Below are 16,038 nucleotides of genomic sequence, written 5' to 3'. Positions count from 1 at the left end.
AGTTGAACTCCTCTAAGAACAAATTTCCTCCTGCCAGTGGGTTTGAAGGTTTGCTGTTACTCAGTCTGTGTGCTARGTAACATCTTCCCACCCATTGGCTTAAAGCGGATCCTCCTGGAATGTGGCCTCAGTGAGATGTCAGGTATTGGACCCTCTCTCTGTCAGCTGGGGAGCCACACAGGGCAGCTCACTGCATTTCTTAGCTCTAGCCTTACTGTCCCAGTGTTCCTGCTCTCTGCCACCATCATCTCTGAGTTCAACAGTCTTGCCAATGTTTCAGAGACGAGTATTGCCCTTCAAGATATTTCTCAGGATATGTCTTGGCCTGCTTGATCACATGCTCACATTCATCTGCCAAATTTATGGGTTCTTCCCCTTGTTTTGACATGACTTCAGCTTTTTGAACAAGGCCTTGCCCTTACCTGAAGGCACGGTGTCTGCCTATCAGAACGAGAGAAGCGGTATCGTTCCAAGTGCAGCCATCCAAGAAGGGGTTCCCTTGGTCATACATTTCTGCATGAAAAAATGTGATRTATGCAGATCTTTGAAATTTGCTGTGTGCAGGAGGAAGGAAACAACTGTGCCAAATTATTCTTAAAACAAGGTCCAAAATGGCACYGGATGTCCATGTCTGCTGGAGTCAGCAGATTCATGCCACCCAAAGTTTTGGGTAGGACAGCCTGGGGGCCACACTGTGCCAGCCCTGACTCACCCACCTCACAGCATCCTGAAAGCATCAGTTTGTGCTCTTTTTCTCATGGCTCACATGGAGCTGGATGCCTCATCTCCCACAGCTGCTGACTAACATTATRTGGTGCACACATTGTGTGATGCACATCTCGCCTGTGCACATGGGGGATAAAAGCACTGGGAGAAAGAGGGTCAGGCCCTGCTGTGGTGCCCAGTGCTCCATCCAGAGTGGAACTCTCCGTTAAAGAGTAAGTGCTGAAGGAGCTCGGGGGGCTCAGCCTSGAGWAAAGGAGGCTCAGGGTGATCTTCTCACTCTCAGCAACTCCCAGGGAACAAGGGACAGGAACAGAGGAAATGGACTCAAGCCATGCCAGGGGAGGAATGAGCTGGAAAACAAGAACAATTTCTTCATGGAAAGGGTTGTTAAACATTGSAATGGGCTGCCCAGGGAGCTGGTGAAGTCACCGTCCCTGGAGGTATTTAATAAATGACTGGACTTAGTGCTCTGCTCTGGTTGACAAAGTGGTGATCGATCACAGGCTGCACTTGATGATCTCAGAGGCCTTCCCCAACCTAATGGTTCTGGGATTCTCAGCAGAAAGTGCCAGACTTGCTGCAGGTTTTCTACAACAGCTACTSTGGTGGAGGGAGCTGTGATGCCCCATGCGGGAAGAGAGGAGGGGATGGATGCATGAAATTCTTAAACACTCAGGAGTTTCCAGCCCTGGAGCAGAYATAAAGAGAGAAGGTGGAGCAGTGYAAGAGGAAGCYGAATGCTTCTTTAAGCCTTAGCAATYTGATGGCAGGAAAACAAATTCAGCAGCTGGTCTGCCTCAGTGACTCATCACTGTTACACTCAATCCCTCAGCCAAAGGCAGCACTCAGTAGTTCTTGCTCAATCTGGTAGGTCTCCTGTATCCTTGATGTATCCTTTTAGAAGAATCCGATTTGCCTCCTAATGAGCTTTTCWCGATCTTCAGGGACACTACAAAGCCCTGAGGATCAAATCCAGCAGGCATTAACATACATTGGCTCCACTGTTCAATGTGCAGACTATGGGAAGCATTCTACTCCTCAGAGGAGAGGTGGTGTGATTTTATAGCAGGGATCTTCCCAAGCCTCCTAAAACTTCATCAAAATAAGAATAGATATTAATTTCTTTCCTCCTGTTCTTGCAAGGCCAAAGCACCTCCCCAGAGTTGCCAGCTTGGATTTGCCACTGTCCTGGCAGTGCCAAGTAACCAACCTGCCCCCAGGTCTAGTGTGGGGTGTTCCAAATGGTACCTTGTTCGAGGGTCAAACACAGTGCTGCTGAGCAGCAGACAAACCTGGCAGCTGCAGTTCTTTACTGGCATGGTTCAGCGTGGGTGTGCACATCTTCCCCTTGGCAATAGCACCCACATGGGTCTCCCTCATCACATGTCCACCTGGAAGGTGCAGCCAGCCAGATTTACCTCCAGGTGGTTAAAGATGTAGAAAAGAGACCAGACAATCAAACCTTTAAAAGTARTTTATAAAGAACATTTACATTCAGTAGTACAAGATGATATATAACCATCCCTCCTGAGCACACCTCCTGCAGAGAGGTGAGACAGTGCACTCAGATCACAGCGTACAGAACATGTGCTTCCCACTATTACAGAATTACAGAATATTCCATGTGTGAAGCAACCCACAAAGATCGAGTCCAACTCTTAATTGAATGACTCATACARGGATCAAACCCACAACCCTGGCACTATTAACTCCATGCTCTTACCAATTGAGCTAAGGTTCCAGAGAAAGAYTGCCTTCAGCAAATAAAGATTTAAATGACAATGCAGAAGCAGATGCTCTCCACCCACAGCATGCTATTGCCCTGGAATCATGCAGTCTGGAACTACTTTTTCCTTCTGAAATGATCCAATTCCAGTTTAGAAATCCMATTATCCAAACATATTTTGACTGAAACTGAAGATGAGCACACACAAGCTCAGCTCAAAGCTTCTCAGTCACACCTCAGGTGACCTGCRTGGATTGATGAAAACCCTCTTGTCTTTCTATGCTGTCACTTGCTTTAAAACTTAAACAAGTGCAYCACCTCCTCAAATAAGGCATTTCCTTGGTCCATGTCCCATCCCCACCCAGTTAGCACAGGTACCTAAAGAGAAGTGTCTGCATGGCCTTGGTAGTCYAACTCCCTGCACTCGTTACAGTGAATTTGTTAATACTTTGGTTTCATAGACTAAGTGACTTATAAAACAGAAATTCACATAACACTAATTTAAATGTTCAAGAGATTTCACAATCAAAAAATCTAAGACTACACATGATACAGGATATGGCAACTAAACAAATTGAATCAGCACTGCATCATGACTTCATGGACCATTGCTTTATACTTGCTGTTCTTGACACACTTAGGCAAGGGCCCTAGAGTTAGAAGGCCCTGCTAAAGCATTATTCCATAAGGTTCAGCAGATCATCTCTGGATSCTTTTTCCTCTGAGGGCAGTGGAAATGTATTCCCTTCTTGCCMCAAGCTGACTCTGTAAACATTACCACTGTGCCAGTCACACTAAATGAAAACATGAGCACTTTAATCAGTGTTGTCTCCTAGACTATAAAGTTCCTTATCACCTTCCTCCTCCTGACTACTTCCTTCCAAGACAGGTTTAGAGGATCACCTGACAGTWGAGAAACAGCTGTCTGGATTTTCCAGCTCTTCCAACTCTCTTATGGTTGGGTTCTCCTCCAGCCTAGGCTGTGGAGTTCCCCATTTAGGGGCAGTAAGTAGGGACTGAGATCCATCCATTACAAAACTGGTCACTGGAACAAAGAGAATTTCCTTTGAGAAGAACACATTTCCTCTTACGCCTTTCCAAAGCTTTCACTTYGCTATGCTCAGTTTTAATTTCTAAAGTGTGTAAAGGGCACCTGTTTTCTCAGAAGAGGTATCCCAGTGATAAGATTTGTCACTTGTCAGCCATCATAATTACTGGCAATAGGCCAGGGCCTCCAGAGGCTGATCCAGGATAAACAGATTCCTAACAAACATTAGGTGGGTAAAACTTGACACTGCCAGAGTTTATCCACCTTTGYATTTTTAAAATATTTTTCAAGATTAACACATTTGGCAACAATTATGGCACAGTCTAATAAAAGTCAAACCACTTTGATCCCTTGCTATCTATTTTTTGAGGCTACAACCTATAGTAAGCTTTTACTGAAGGAAGACAAAAAACTTCCTTCAAATATCACTGACTATAAACACTTCCTTTTATGGGAAGCAGGAATTAGCTACAATACTGCAATTGCACTCCATTTTATCTACACAGTGAGTAAAAGTGTTTGTCCAGAYGGTGGCCTGGGTTTGCTGGAGGCCAGAGCAGCAGCACATGGCAGCTGTTATCTCTCCTTGGCGTGGCCATTGGTGAGGTGAGCTCTGTTGTTCAGGGGCTCAGCCCCATTCCTCTGGATGTAACCATTGCTTGTGACGCTGCTGAAACGCGTGATCCCGTTCTTCTCCTTTTCTCTCATCTTATCTCTGTCTTCATCCTTGTCACTTTCCTCGGTGTCACTTCTCATGTCCTTTTCCATCTACAAAAACAGGATAAGTGAGAAGGCAGRCAAACAGGGCAGTTGAAGGAGCAGCAGTGCTGGCTGAGCCACAGRCTGACCATGATCCTGCTTCCTCAATCACTCACCCTCAGCACAGCTCTGCTCTGTCCCTTCAGCTTTACACTGCCCTTGGGAACAGATTCTGCCTCTTTGGTTTCAGTGGAATCCCATCTTGTCATCCTGATTAACATCAGGAATTACAGGCTGACCATGATCCTGCTGCCTCAATCACTCACCCTAGCACAGCTCTGCTGTGTCCCTTCAGCTCTTACACTGCCCTTGGGAACAGATTCTGCCTCTTTGGTTTCAGTGGAATCCCATCTTGTCATCCTGATTAACATCAGCAATTACAGGCTGAGAAGCAGAACAAAACCTCAGATGCCCAGGACTGAGGACAACTGTGTAAGCCTGAGGAGATCCACACTTCTGCCCTGGCCACCAGCATGTGGGAGAAGGATGGGGTAGGCAGTTAATCAAGCTCTTTYACACTTTCCAAAAGGGACAAGGAGCCAAATTCTTCCACACATGGCTTGGGTGGCTGCAGGCTGACAACACTGCCTGGGACAGCCTGGAAATACATGCTTGCAAACAAACTAAAGGCTCAACACAAAGTCACTCCACTTTGACTACATTCAGTTTTTCAGTCAGGCTTTTCCTCTTGTTGTTTATTGACTGAGAGACCTGTAATCCACTTTTGTAAGTATTTAATTAMTTGCCTTAAAAGGAAGGCAGAAAAGAAATAATGGGATAAAATGACAGTTTAGAAAAAGCAGCTCAGCACTTCCTGGCTTCTCAGGCTGTGTCTACTCTGCCATACAAGATGCCAAAGCTGGGGACAAAGTCACTGTGTCACACTCCTTGCTGGACAGAGGGAATGCTCCAACCCCTTTCTGTGACCTGAGCTTTAGAAACTGCTCAGGGCCATATCAGGTGCTGCCCAGAAATTTRGTCTCCATTTATGGCTGTCCCTTCTTCTTGAGATCTCTCAGATCATATTGAAATCTCTTATTTTGGTTAATGCTCTTTTTCTGAGATCACTACAACCAGATGCAGGCAAGATTTGTCAGAATCTAAACTTCCACTGAATTCAATCTGTCTCCAAGGACAATATGGGTGAGAGATGCTGTCTAGTGAATAACCTGCACCACACACAGTTCAGGAAATGTGCAGGAGTCTGGATCTGCAGCATAGGGACAAATCGTAATCAGTATTTCTATGTTTAYCCATTTATAGCCAGAGAATGTGTCTGAGGCCTTAAATCTGGGAATGAAACTCGTACTTCAGGATCTAGGCTGAGTTCTAATTACTGGGGATTAGGGAACATTGTGTGAAAAGGTGGTAARGATTATCCTGTAGCCAGAGACCAAAACCTTGGAGATCAGAAAGGCCCACAAGAAGAACATGAACTGATTGTAGCAAGAGTTTCATGGCTCTCAAAAAAGAGAGAATGTCCTGTATTTCTTGCTGATATTGCTTTGGGCTACTAAATATTGTCATTGAAATGGATCGGTTTAAGACAATTTTTTTCGCTTTTCATTGCTCAATACAAAAAGTATTCAAATACATTTTTACATCAAATCYGGCAGATCAATTTTTAGATTAAATATGAAAAAATCTGGATATGCTTCAGGATTTTCCTCCCTGATGGTTCTTTTCTTTCTAATAAGACAATTTATTACCTCATAATTTTACATTACACTAACAACATAACTGAGTCCCACACAAAAACTAGGAAAAGGCTGTCTTCAATTGCATCTTCATTTCCTGCCCTGTTTCCTGATTTGCAAGTAATTTGCTCTGTGCTACCTTAAGGGAAGGTAGACAAAGAACATGGGGACAATATGGATAAAGAGGAACCTTTAATGCTTGCTCTCAGTTCCTGTAAGACAGAATTCCTCAGTTGGACACTAATAAAACAAATCCTCCTGGGTTCTGAGGTCAGCTCCCACGAGGTGCTGACTGGTCACCTCTGGACTGCATCCTTGGCATGTGGCCAGTCCTGGCTTTGATTTTGGGAAGAATTTCATGCTGAGCAGCAATTTGGTCTCACAGAAAAAACTACAGGCCACAGTGGGATGTGGGATGCATTTCACTTCAGTTTATACAGCTGCAGCTCAGAYATTCATCTCTGGTTGCTCTGTGCCTGTTGAGCAGCACTGCCAGGGGCAGGATGGGATGKATCATGATTTGGGCATGCCTGTTGCCCTCCACTGCTGTGAGAGGGGCCCAGGCAGCTGATTTAGACAGAAATACTTACTGTGTAGAAATTTATAGTGTTGTAACACAATTGTAATTTAACATCCTGTACAATAAGGGAAGCACTTTTGCACTGGCCTCACCAATCCTGACAATTATCCCTGCCTTGATTTCTTAGTCGTTTTACAAATGCAAATCACACTGCACCAAGTGTTGTGATTTTTACACAGATGTCACTGGCTTTGCTCACAGACATCTCTCCTAGAGTCCAATCCCCATTTTCATTGAATACAAGCATCAGAAGTGGACCCAATATTGTAGTGGCTCACAATAATTTTTGGGTCACCTTTCCCAAATATTACTGAGTTTCCTTCCACCCCACTGTTGGTAATATACATGTATAATTTCACTAGAACAATAAGGAATCCATGCCGGATGGATCCCTGTGTTTTCAAGCAGTTTAGGCAGACCCTCCCACCCTGTGTGATGCAAAGGATACCACAAACTGATACACACCGTGCCCTGGAGGATGAATTTGTAGACCATGTGAATAATTAGGCAGGACCAGAAGATATGGAGCAACTGCAGAATTATCAGGAGAGTATTCACAAAGTAGTATCCAAAGAAGGGCTGGAATATCTCCATGGAGTAATAGTAGGTGTTATAAAGCACTCTGCAAAACAGAGGGGATTGTAGTGAGGGAAATCATGTTGTTAGCAGGGCCACAATTAAGCCCCAGAAATTTGTAGCCACACAGGAAGTTTCAGATCAGCCAATTCCATCTTTACCCATCACATGCAAGCCAACAATCAGTTCCCCACCCAAAGCACACAGGATAGAGCCATTGGCCCAGGGCTCCTGCTCTGCAACACCCTCCAGGGCTTCAAGGCTGCTCTGTGAACCCCAAGGCAGSTGTGACAGCCATGTGGCATTTCAGCCTGTGCAAAGGGCAGAAACACGTGCTCCAGGACTGAAAAGCAAAGACTGCAGCACCAGCTGATGGTCCTGTCTCTCAGAAAGCAGCTTTTCCATGTCCCCTGCCTGCAGCAGACTCACGTGTAGGGGTAGATGACCAGGCGGCTGATCAGGAAAACAGCTGAGAAGATCATGAAGAGGCTGTCACAAGTTTTTTTCCACTTCATGTAATTGAATATCTTAGTTGGCTGGAAGGAGAAAGAACAATAAAACAGCAGCCAAGATAGCATCTGCACATATTCCAGGGGGTTAATGAGACAGGAATGACACAACCTGCATGCAGGTAAGCACAGCTCTGCCCAGCTCTCAGCTGGGTCAGCAGAGCAGATCCAGCATGTTCCACCATGGATCTGTGGAACACCCCAGTGCTTGGCCCATCTTGTGTTAGATTAGAGGACTGAAGTCACCCTCTGAAGAGCACCACTGCTAACTAGGCTGTGCATGGCTCACCTCCAGGAAGCAATCAGAGGCATCGTGAATCAGCATCACCAGCGTCCCAATGCGGATGTAGTTGCCACAGTATGAAAAACTGATCAGGAAGATGGTTGCAGCATGATGGACTATCTGCTCCTTGAAATCCTGACCAAAAAGGGAACAGCAAAGAATAAAACACATAATGTACCTCCTGCCCCAGTTCAAGCATGGCTCCTGCAGGTAGCAATGATATCTCTMTAGACAGTGATTAAGAATCCTCCCACTACAAAGTCTTATCCATATAATTCTTTCACCAAACACATTCTAGAAATGTAGGCAACCAAGAGASCCAGGAATGAAGAGCTTATGGTGTAAACTGAGGATCTCACAACAAAGAACATTCTCTTCCTCCACCAGCCATGGTCTGATGCTGTGCCCTGTCTATTGGGACACCARCACCAAGAACACATGCAGATTTACTGGCAGAGAAGCACCACTTTTCCTGTCTCTATGAACAGTGCAGTCTAGAAGAGTTGCAGAAGAGCAACTTTTATGTTTGGATTTTAAGTCTGGATTGAGAACTCTGCAGTGCTTTGCACCTTTCTGTGTCAGGGCTTGTTTTCTCCACTACCCAGAGGAGAGAAAGCCAGTGACTGGGAATAAAAATTCCTGTGAATGAGCAAGGAGARAAAAAAACCTGGACTAGCACTGTATACATGCTCTTAGAGATCACTCTCCTGAGTGTTCAGCTTGTGTTCTGTTTGTACTTGATAGTCCCCTGAGACTCCCACTCACCTTCCTCTTCACGTCAAAGGGCAAGGTGAAGACCAGTGACCAGTAGAARGAGAGCTCCAGCATGTAGTACCAGAACAGGGAGGGCTGGAGAGGCTGTGAGAGAGGGAGAAACAGGGAAATACCCATCAGGCACATTTGTGCAAGAGCTGCAAGGGAAAATGCATTTGAAGGCAAAAGAGAGCTGCAGTGGATTGACACTGACTGAATGCCAGGCAGTCACAAAAGCCACTCTCTCAGTCCCCTGCACAGCTGGACAGAGCTGAGAAAACACAACAAAGAGTTCTTGAGTTGTGATAAGGACCAGGAGAGAGTGCTCATCAAATACAGCCATGGGCAAAACAGGCTCTAATTAGAGATATGAATTGAGTTCTTTTCTAACGAAATCAGAGCACAATCATGAGCACATTTCCCCCTGCCCCTCCCTCCTTCCCAGCTGTGCARGGAGATGGGAATGGGGGTTATGGTCAGTTCATCACCCGTAGCTGCTCCTGCTGCTCAGGGAGAGGAATTGTTGCCCTCCTGCACCGTGGGATCCCACGAGATGTAGTTCTCCAGGAACTTCTCCAACATGAGTCCATACCATGGAAAACAGTCCTTCCCAAACTGCTGCAGCCCCGGGGTCACTCCTCCATGTGGTGCAGTCCTTCAAGGACAGGCTGCTCCAGCCAGGGTCATCCCCCTGCTCTGGCACAGGGCTCCTCCAGGGGCTGTGGGTGGACAGATCCATCCCTGTGGATCTCTAGGGGCTGTGGGTGGACAGCTGCATCCCTGTGGATCTCCAGGGGCTGGGAGTGGACAGCTGCATCCCTGTGGATCTCCAGGGGCTTTGGGTGGACAGCTGCATCCCTGTGGATCTGCATGGGCTGTGGGTGGACAGCTGCATCCCTGTGGATCTCCAGGGATTTTGGGTTTACAGCTGCATCCCTGTGGATCTGCATGGGCTGTGGGTGGACAGCTGCATCCCTGTGGATCTCCAGGGGTTTGGGTTTACAGCTGCATCCCTGTGGATCTCCAGGGGCTGTGGGTTTACAGCTGCATCCCTGTGGATCTCCAGGGGCTGTGGGTGTACAGCTGCATCCCTGTGGATCTCCAGGGGCTGTGGGTGGACAGCTGCATCCCTGTGGATCTCCAGGGGCTGTGGGTGTACAGCTGCATCCCTGTGGATCTCCAGGAGCTGTGGGTGGACAGCACCAGTCTTCACCATGGGCTGCAGAGGAGTCTTAGCTCCAGTGCCTGGAGCAGCTCCTGCACCTCCTCCACTGACCGTGGTGTCTGCAGAGCTGCTCCTCTCACATGTTCTCACCCCACTCTTCTCTGACAGCAAATAAAATTGTGCAAAACTTTTTTTCTTTCTTCTCAAATCTGTTATCACAGAGGCGTTACCACTATTTCTGACTGGCCCAGCCTTGGCCTGTGGCATGTCCATCCTTGGAGCCACCAGGGATTGGCTGTGCTGGACATGGATGGAGCTTCTGGCAGCTCCTCACAGCAGCCACCCCTGTAACCCCTGCTACCAAAACCAGCCCATGAAAACCCAATACAACAACCAAATCAACAAAGCTCCTGTAGCTTTGTAGCTGCTCCTGCARCTACAGGGGGAAATACTTCAACTGAACAACATGCTCACTCACTAAATGTCATCTATGCCAAGATGAAATCAAACAGCAGGGGAAATTCCACTTTATCATACCATGTCAACCAATTAGGAAACCACTGTGAAGATCCTGAATATTTTTAGGATTTCTTCAGCACTATTCAGATACCTGAGCAGGCAGTACAGAGCTTAAAAAACTACATAAACCAATTCACTATGGCAAAAAATGAGTGGCTGAATAAACAATTCCCTTTTTACACTTGAAGATGCTTCAGATACCCTTCACTCTATCACAGATTTTTCAGTTTAATCAAACTAATGGGGGGAAAGTTCAATCCCAGCAGGAAAAGAAATCCACATTCTTYTGGGTAAATTATCTGGTCTTTTACTGCTGGGAAACTAAAAGCTTAGACCCACTCAGCAAAATCTTGTTCTTTAACAAGAAATTTTTGCTGTTGTGGCACTCTGTGGCCTTCTTAAACCTGAATCTCTTCGATAGATAWTTATTATGACTAAAGGGGCTTTGCAATGATTTCCAAAGAAACATGGAGTATTGTGCTCCCAAATGCTAATTGGTTATTTATGGCCTTGATAAATTTTAGTTTTCCTTTSCACAAGAGGAAGCACAGCTGGATGCCCTGGGGCTTCCAGGGAGGATATTAACATCTCCCTAGCTGGCATGTGCTGGTCACACTCCAGGTTATCCAAACAGGAGCTCTGAATCAGAAACTACTGCACAACCCTGCCCCCCGCAAAGATCAGACTGTTTGGGAGAACTACGTTTCTTTTGTCATTGTAAAGAAGCAGAAATTGTAATGAACACATTTGCTGTTCCTTGTCTTTGAGTTGCTCTTTGCCAGAAGGCCAAGACCAGTTCTGGTTTTGATTTTTTCTCTTTTTAACAAATGCTGGAAAACGAATGTGTGTTGGGTTTACATGGAAAGGTTTTGGTAGCAGGGTGGGGGCAGTGTTAGCTTCTGTGAGATGCCAGAAGCTGCCYCCTGTCCAACAGAGGCAGTTCCAGACACCTGCAGAACAGATCTGCCACTGGCCCCATGAGCAAGAGTGGCAGTGCCACAGGCTGTGCCCCTGAAGCCCATGGGGATCCACAGGGAGCAGAAATCCACTGCAGACCCTGGAGGAGCCTGCCCAGAGCAGGGGGATGTGCCCTGAGGAAGATCTGACCCCATGGAAAGGCTGTGCTGGGGCAGGTCCCTGGCAGCACTGCAGACCCCTGCTGCACCCACGACAGCAGTCTGTTCCTAAGAGACTGCACCCTGTGCAAAGGACCCACAGTGGAGGGGTTCATGGAGAACTGTCCCTTTGGAGAGGTTCATGGAGAACTGTCTCCCTTTGGAGAACCCATTGCTGGAGCAGGGGAAGAGCTGGAGCAGGAGGAAGGAGCAGCAGAGACAAGGTATGATGAACTGACCACAACTCCCATTCCACACCATTGCAGGGGAGGAAGTGGAGAACGTGGGAGTGAAGTTAAGCCCAGGAAGAAGGGAGTGGTGTGGGAAGGTGTTTTTAAGATTGGCTTTATTTCTCATTAAACTACTCTTATTTGATTAATAGTAAATGAAATTAATTTTTCCACAAGTCAAGCCTGTTTTGCCCGTAACTGGGGAGTGCTCTCTCCCTGTACTTATCTTGACCCATGAGCCTTTTGCTATATTTTCTMCCCGCTTTGCATTTGRGGAGTGGGGAGAAGAATGGGCTTTGTGGGCACACTRTGTCCAGCCAGGGTCAGTCCATCACAGTGGGCCACTATGGAGGCTCTGATTGTTTTTGACAAGACATGTACTGCAAATGTACAGAGCAGAAGACAGAGGGACCTGGGTGATCCTTTCAGTCTTACATCCTATTCAAGGCCCTTTGTTTGTACGGTTCAATTTTTACACAGAACTACAGATTTGCCCCTAAAATTTTGGCCTTTGAGCAATAGTGGATTGTTCAGAGACTCAGCTGGAAAGGCACTGCCTCACTCTTCAGTCATTTGTCCCTGTGGCTCACACTGTTAGAATTGGGCATTGCTTTTCCCTTCATGGGTTTGCCACCTCCACATACAATCAAAGGCTCTTGCTCCAGCTTTGACTGTCAGACAAAAACCCCTGGAAYACAAGTCTTCACTTTCTCTTGGTAGTGACAAAGTGCTCTGCCAATTCATCTTCTCTTGTGTTTAGATGACACCGGGTACAAAGATGTTCTTCCTAGATGAGGGTCTGGATTTGAATTCTTACATCTTCTAAGTCTGAATTTATTGCACTGTCCTCTTGTCACTAATATAATCTGATTTTCAAAAATTATGGAAACACAATACATGATTTATAACAGCAATTTTCCCTCTTGTGTGACTRACCTGTTGTGGATATCCTGTCCAGCACTCTCTGTGGTCCCAAAACCAAGGTTTCTGCAACAAATAATGCAACATGACTGTGAGAATATCAGAGGAGTTATTTTCTTATCAATTGTCTAAATCCCTTAATTTGTTACTACTATAAAACACACTAATAAAACTAAATAAAACACACTTCATTGTGTTTTATTACAGGCAGAGCTGGTAATACTGTCTGGAATCCAATTGCCAAGAGATTGCTCTACAAGTACTTGCATCTTCTTGTGACATTTCCAAATTGTGACTATTTGCCTGAAATCTCACACATTATTTAGCTGTTACAAATAAAATAGCTCAGAGAAGACTCCTCTCAGCTTTTTGCAGTCTTCTACAAGTTTGAGGTGGTGGTGGTGTTTTATTTAAAAATACTCTTACAACTATTTCATCAAGAATATCTGTGATTTAAACAAGAACACTTAAATGTGGTAAGAAGGCTGAAAACTGGTGTGTCGGGTATGTGCTGTTTCCTCTGACAGTGAAGGTTATGCTGCAGTGTGTTAAATAAAGAACCTCTGAAAAGATCCTACTCTTTTCAATAGAAAATTGTTAGTTTAGAGTTTGGCAGTTTAGAAACTTTCACAGACACATGGTGACTAAAGCCCCCCAAGAGCTCTCCATTCATGGAACGTGCCCATCTGGACCAGAGCTCACAGAACACAGCAACACCCCACACCTCTCAGGGGAATTTTCTCTAAGTTCTGCAGGGCTCCAGGTATCAGAGCTGAGGCAAGAAGGCAGCATTTCTTCTTCTCACAGAGCACTGCAGYGTGTGGGCAATGCAGAGGGGAAGCAGGAGGCAGTGGTTTTAAACACAATCCCTGCTGATTGGAAATGGGGTTGGGAGTAGAATTTACTGCAAATACATGTGCAGAACCACGAGAGATGTGTGACATAGAACCAGACAGGAAAAAGCAAAAACTATGAAATGACTACCCCATATTGTTTACCTAAGCTAGAAAGGAGCTCCAGAAACCTGAATTTCATCATTCCTCTGCTGTCAGCAAATACAGCTGATTTCTGGTGGCTTACTGGGAGATAACTTTCCTTTGCTACAGGCTGTTTCACTGACTCATGGGCAGAGGTTTGTGCAATCAGTTTAAAACTACAAATACAGAATTTAATAATTTGATTTTTTTCTAAAGGAAGAAGGATGTTTCACAAAAACAAATGCTACTCAAGTAACAAAGTAAACAAGAAAGTTTACTTATATGTGAAATATCACATATATGCCCTGTCATRTTAGTTCTTTGTCCTTCTTTTTAATGCAATAATTTTAGTACAATTTAGGTACCAGAATAATATGATATTTGCTACAGGATCTAGAGGTGCTATCTGTAGGATGGATGTCTCCTGCTTTAGTGAAAATGTGAGATGTGTGTTGAATAAAGAATCACAAAAAGTGAGAATGATATTTCATCACATAATGGACTGATAACGTGCAGAAGGATATTATTGTACCCCTTGTTGCCACAGAGCTCTGGCACAGTGGTGAGCAGCTCATCTGTACCAAATTTCAATGGCTGSACTCAAGGAACAGCCTTCCATTTTRATGTATGGACCCATAAAACACTGCAGCTGGGATTCAGATACCTTCAGCTATCTCATCCTATAATCCTCATACTCTTGAGTACCTTAAAATCTGACTCGAAAGTCTGTGTAAGTTTGAAAATCCTTCACTTGCTACAATAATGAGAGGTTATGAGGAGAGTTCATGCCTGCTCTTTTGGGATGTGCACATTTTCCATCACTTAACCCATCACATCATACCAGAAGACTTTTGCAAAGCTCACCTAGGGAACCAGATGCAGCAAAAAAAGTCATGGAAATCTTTAAAACACAGGCAGAGGATGGCACTGCAGCCAGTCCCAGCTCAGAGATCACAGCTCAGGGACTGCAGCTCACCCATGGTTCTGTTACCCCTTCTGCCTGCTGAAGCAGCTCAATTCATATCAAGAGAACTCATTAATTACCAAATTGGAGAAAAGGCAGAGGCATGAGCCTGAGACAATCACACCCTGGGTAAGTAAAAGAAAATTAASAGATCACATTCTTCAATTGCAGTCCATGTTCCAAAGGAAGCCTGAATTTTTTTACCTTAAAGAGGTATTGGATGCAACACACAAMCAGGACCTGCAGCTTCCAGCTTAGATAAGTATTCTATCTCCTACCCTAAAATGTACTTTTACACAATCCCAACTGTCTTCTGCTTTGCCAGAAGAAGAGGAAGCATCTTGGTTCTGAGCTGGAGTCCTTAAAATAAGCGGGATCCAGTGTGTGTGTGGTCTCCTAAGTCTGCTGTGTAGGGGATACATAGGTGGTGCATGGCAAACCTTTTAGAAGAAGGTCTGAAAAGACAGGTTTGACAGCAAACTGCCATTCTTGCAGCCACTGGYGGGGTAGAACAGCAGGTCACTGCTTGTGTACTCACATCATACAGGACAGCGAGYCCAGTGAAGAAAGAAATGATGTAAAATGTAAATCTCCAGCTACAAACAAACAAAACAAAACAAAGTGCATTAGAATCCCACTCATTAACCCCTGAGCTGCAAGTCTGTGTATCCTCACACACATTCAAAGAACAACACCATTAAGGCAAAGACACACAAAGATATGTTAATATTTTAACATGTTCAAGGTTTGCCCAGAATAGGAGCAGCTCTTTGCATGTTACCAGCACATTTCACAGAKTTCACAAAGAGCAATTCCTCTGCTGTAGAGATGGCAGAAAACATGAGAACCTTGCTGACTAAAACCATTCAGAGAATAATCCCAAATCTTCCCAGCATTAGCAGATGCATTTGTAAAAGTCAAACAATGCCTATCTCTCTCCAAGACCTTTGGAGATCAGGCATGCTAAATTTGTTATCATGTACAGTAATTAATTACTGTCATGTTTGRCCCAGTCAGGAGCCAGCAATGATTTACTGACCTTAAACCCACACAGAAGAACATAAAAACTGTTAGAGGCAGGTCACCTGAACGTACACACGTGTGTGTGAGGAAAATGAGGGGAATTTCATCCCAACAGAATAAACAAGTTATTAATAAATGAACCACAGGAACTATTATAAGGAGTAAAACTCTCCAAACCAGCCCTTTAATTTCCAAAAATCTCCGTAACAATTCGGATGCACCTACACTTTGAGAGACTCCACCTGCCAATGAAATCCCCAGGAATTCCAAGACAAAAATAAACTCTACAAAGCTGCAGGTCACATCAGAGAGACATTCTGTCTACAGACTGCACATGATCACAGAGGGCCCGCAGGGGCTGAGGCAGAAAAGGATTTACTGTTTCCTTTTCACTGTTACTATTTATTACCAGTCATCAGAGTGCAGGGAGAGCCTAGATTTCATTTGGATGGAGGCAGAATAAACAT

At 45.1% G+C, this 16,038-nt stretch overlaps 1 protein-coding gene across 3 annotated transcripts in view; it reads right to left on the bottom strand.

The window, feature by feature from the left end:
- Window positions 1-2,185: 2,185 nt before the first annotated feature.
- Window positions 2,186-16,038, bottom strand: part of CERS4 (ceramide synthase 4) — a 41,834-nt gene continuing 27,981 nt past the window's right edge. For all 3 annotated transcript variants that reach the window (XM_057376851.1, XM_057376850.1, XM_057376852.1), the window contains 7 exons: window positions 15,087-15,144; window positions 12,623-12,673; window positions 8,670-8,762; window positions 7,911-8,039; window positions 7,542-7,648; window positions 7,002-7,158; window positions 2,186-4,268 (listed from right to left, as the gene is read on the bottom strand). In XM_057376851.1, the coding sequence (XP_057232834.1) occupies window positions 4,077-4,268; window positions 7,002-7,158; window positions 7,542-7,648; window positions 7,911-8,039; window positions 8,670-8,762; window positions 12,623-12,673; window positions 15,087-15,144 (787 nt within the window). In that variant the 3' untranslated portion in view covers window positions 2,186-4,076. The remainder of the gene's footprint in view (window positions 4,269-7,001; window positions 7,159-7,541; window positions 7,649-7,910; window positions 8,040-8,669; window positions 8,763-12,622; window positions 12,674-15,086; window positions 15,145-16,038) is intronic.

This window comes from Malurus melanocephalus, unplaced genomic scaffold (assembly GCF_030028575.1).
Source record: "Malurus melanocephalus ecotype Western Australia unplaced genomic scaffold, MMel_1.1 scaffold_293, whole genome shotgun sequence".
Classification (NCBI taxonomy): domain Eukaryota; kingdom Metazoa; phylum Chordata; class Aves; order Passeriformes; family Maluridae; genus Malurus; species Malurus melanocephalus.
The sequence above is the reverse complement of the archived record's forward strand: the minus strand, read 5'-3'. Positions and strand labels throughout refer to the sequence as shown.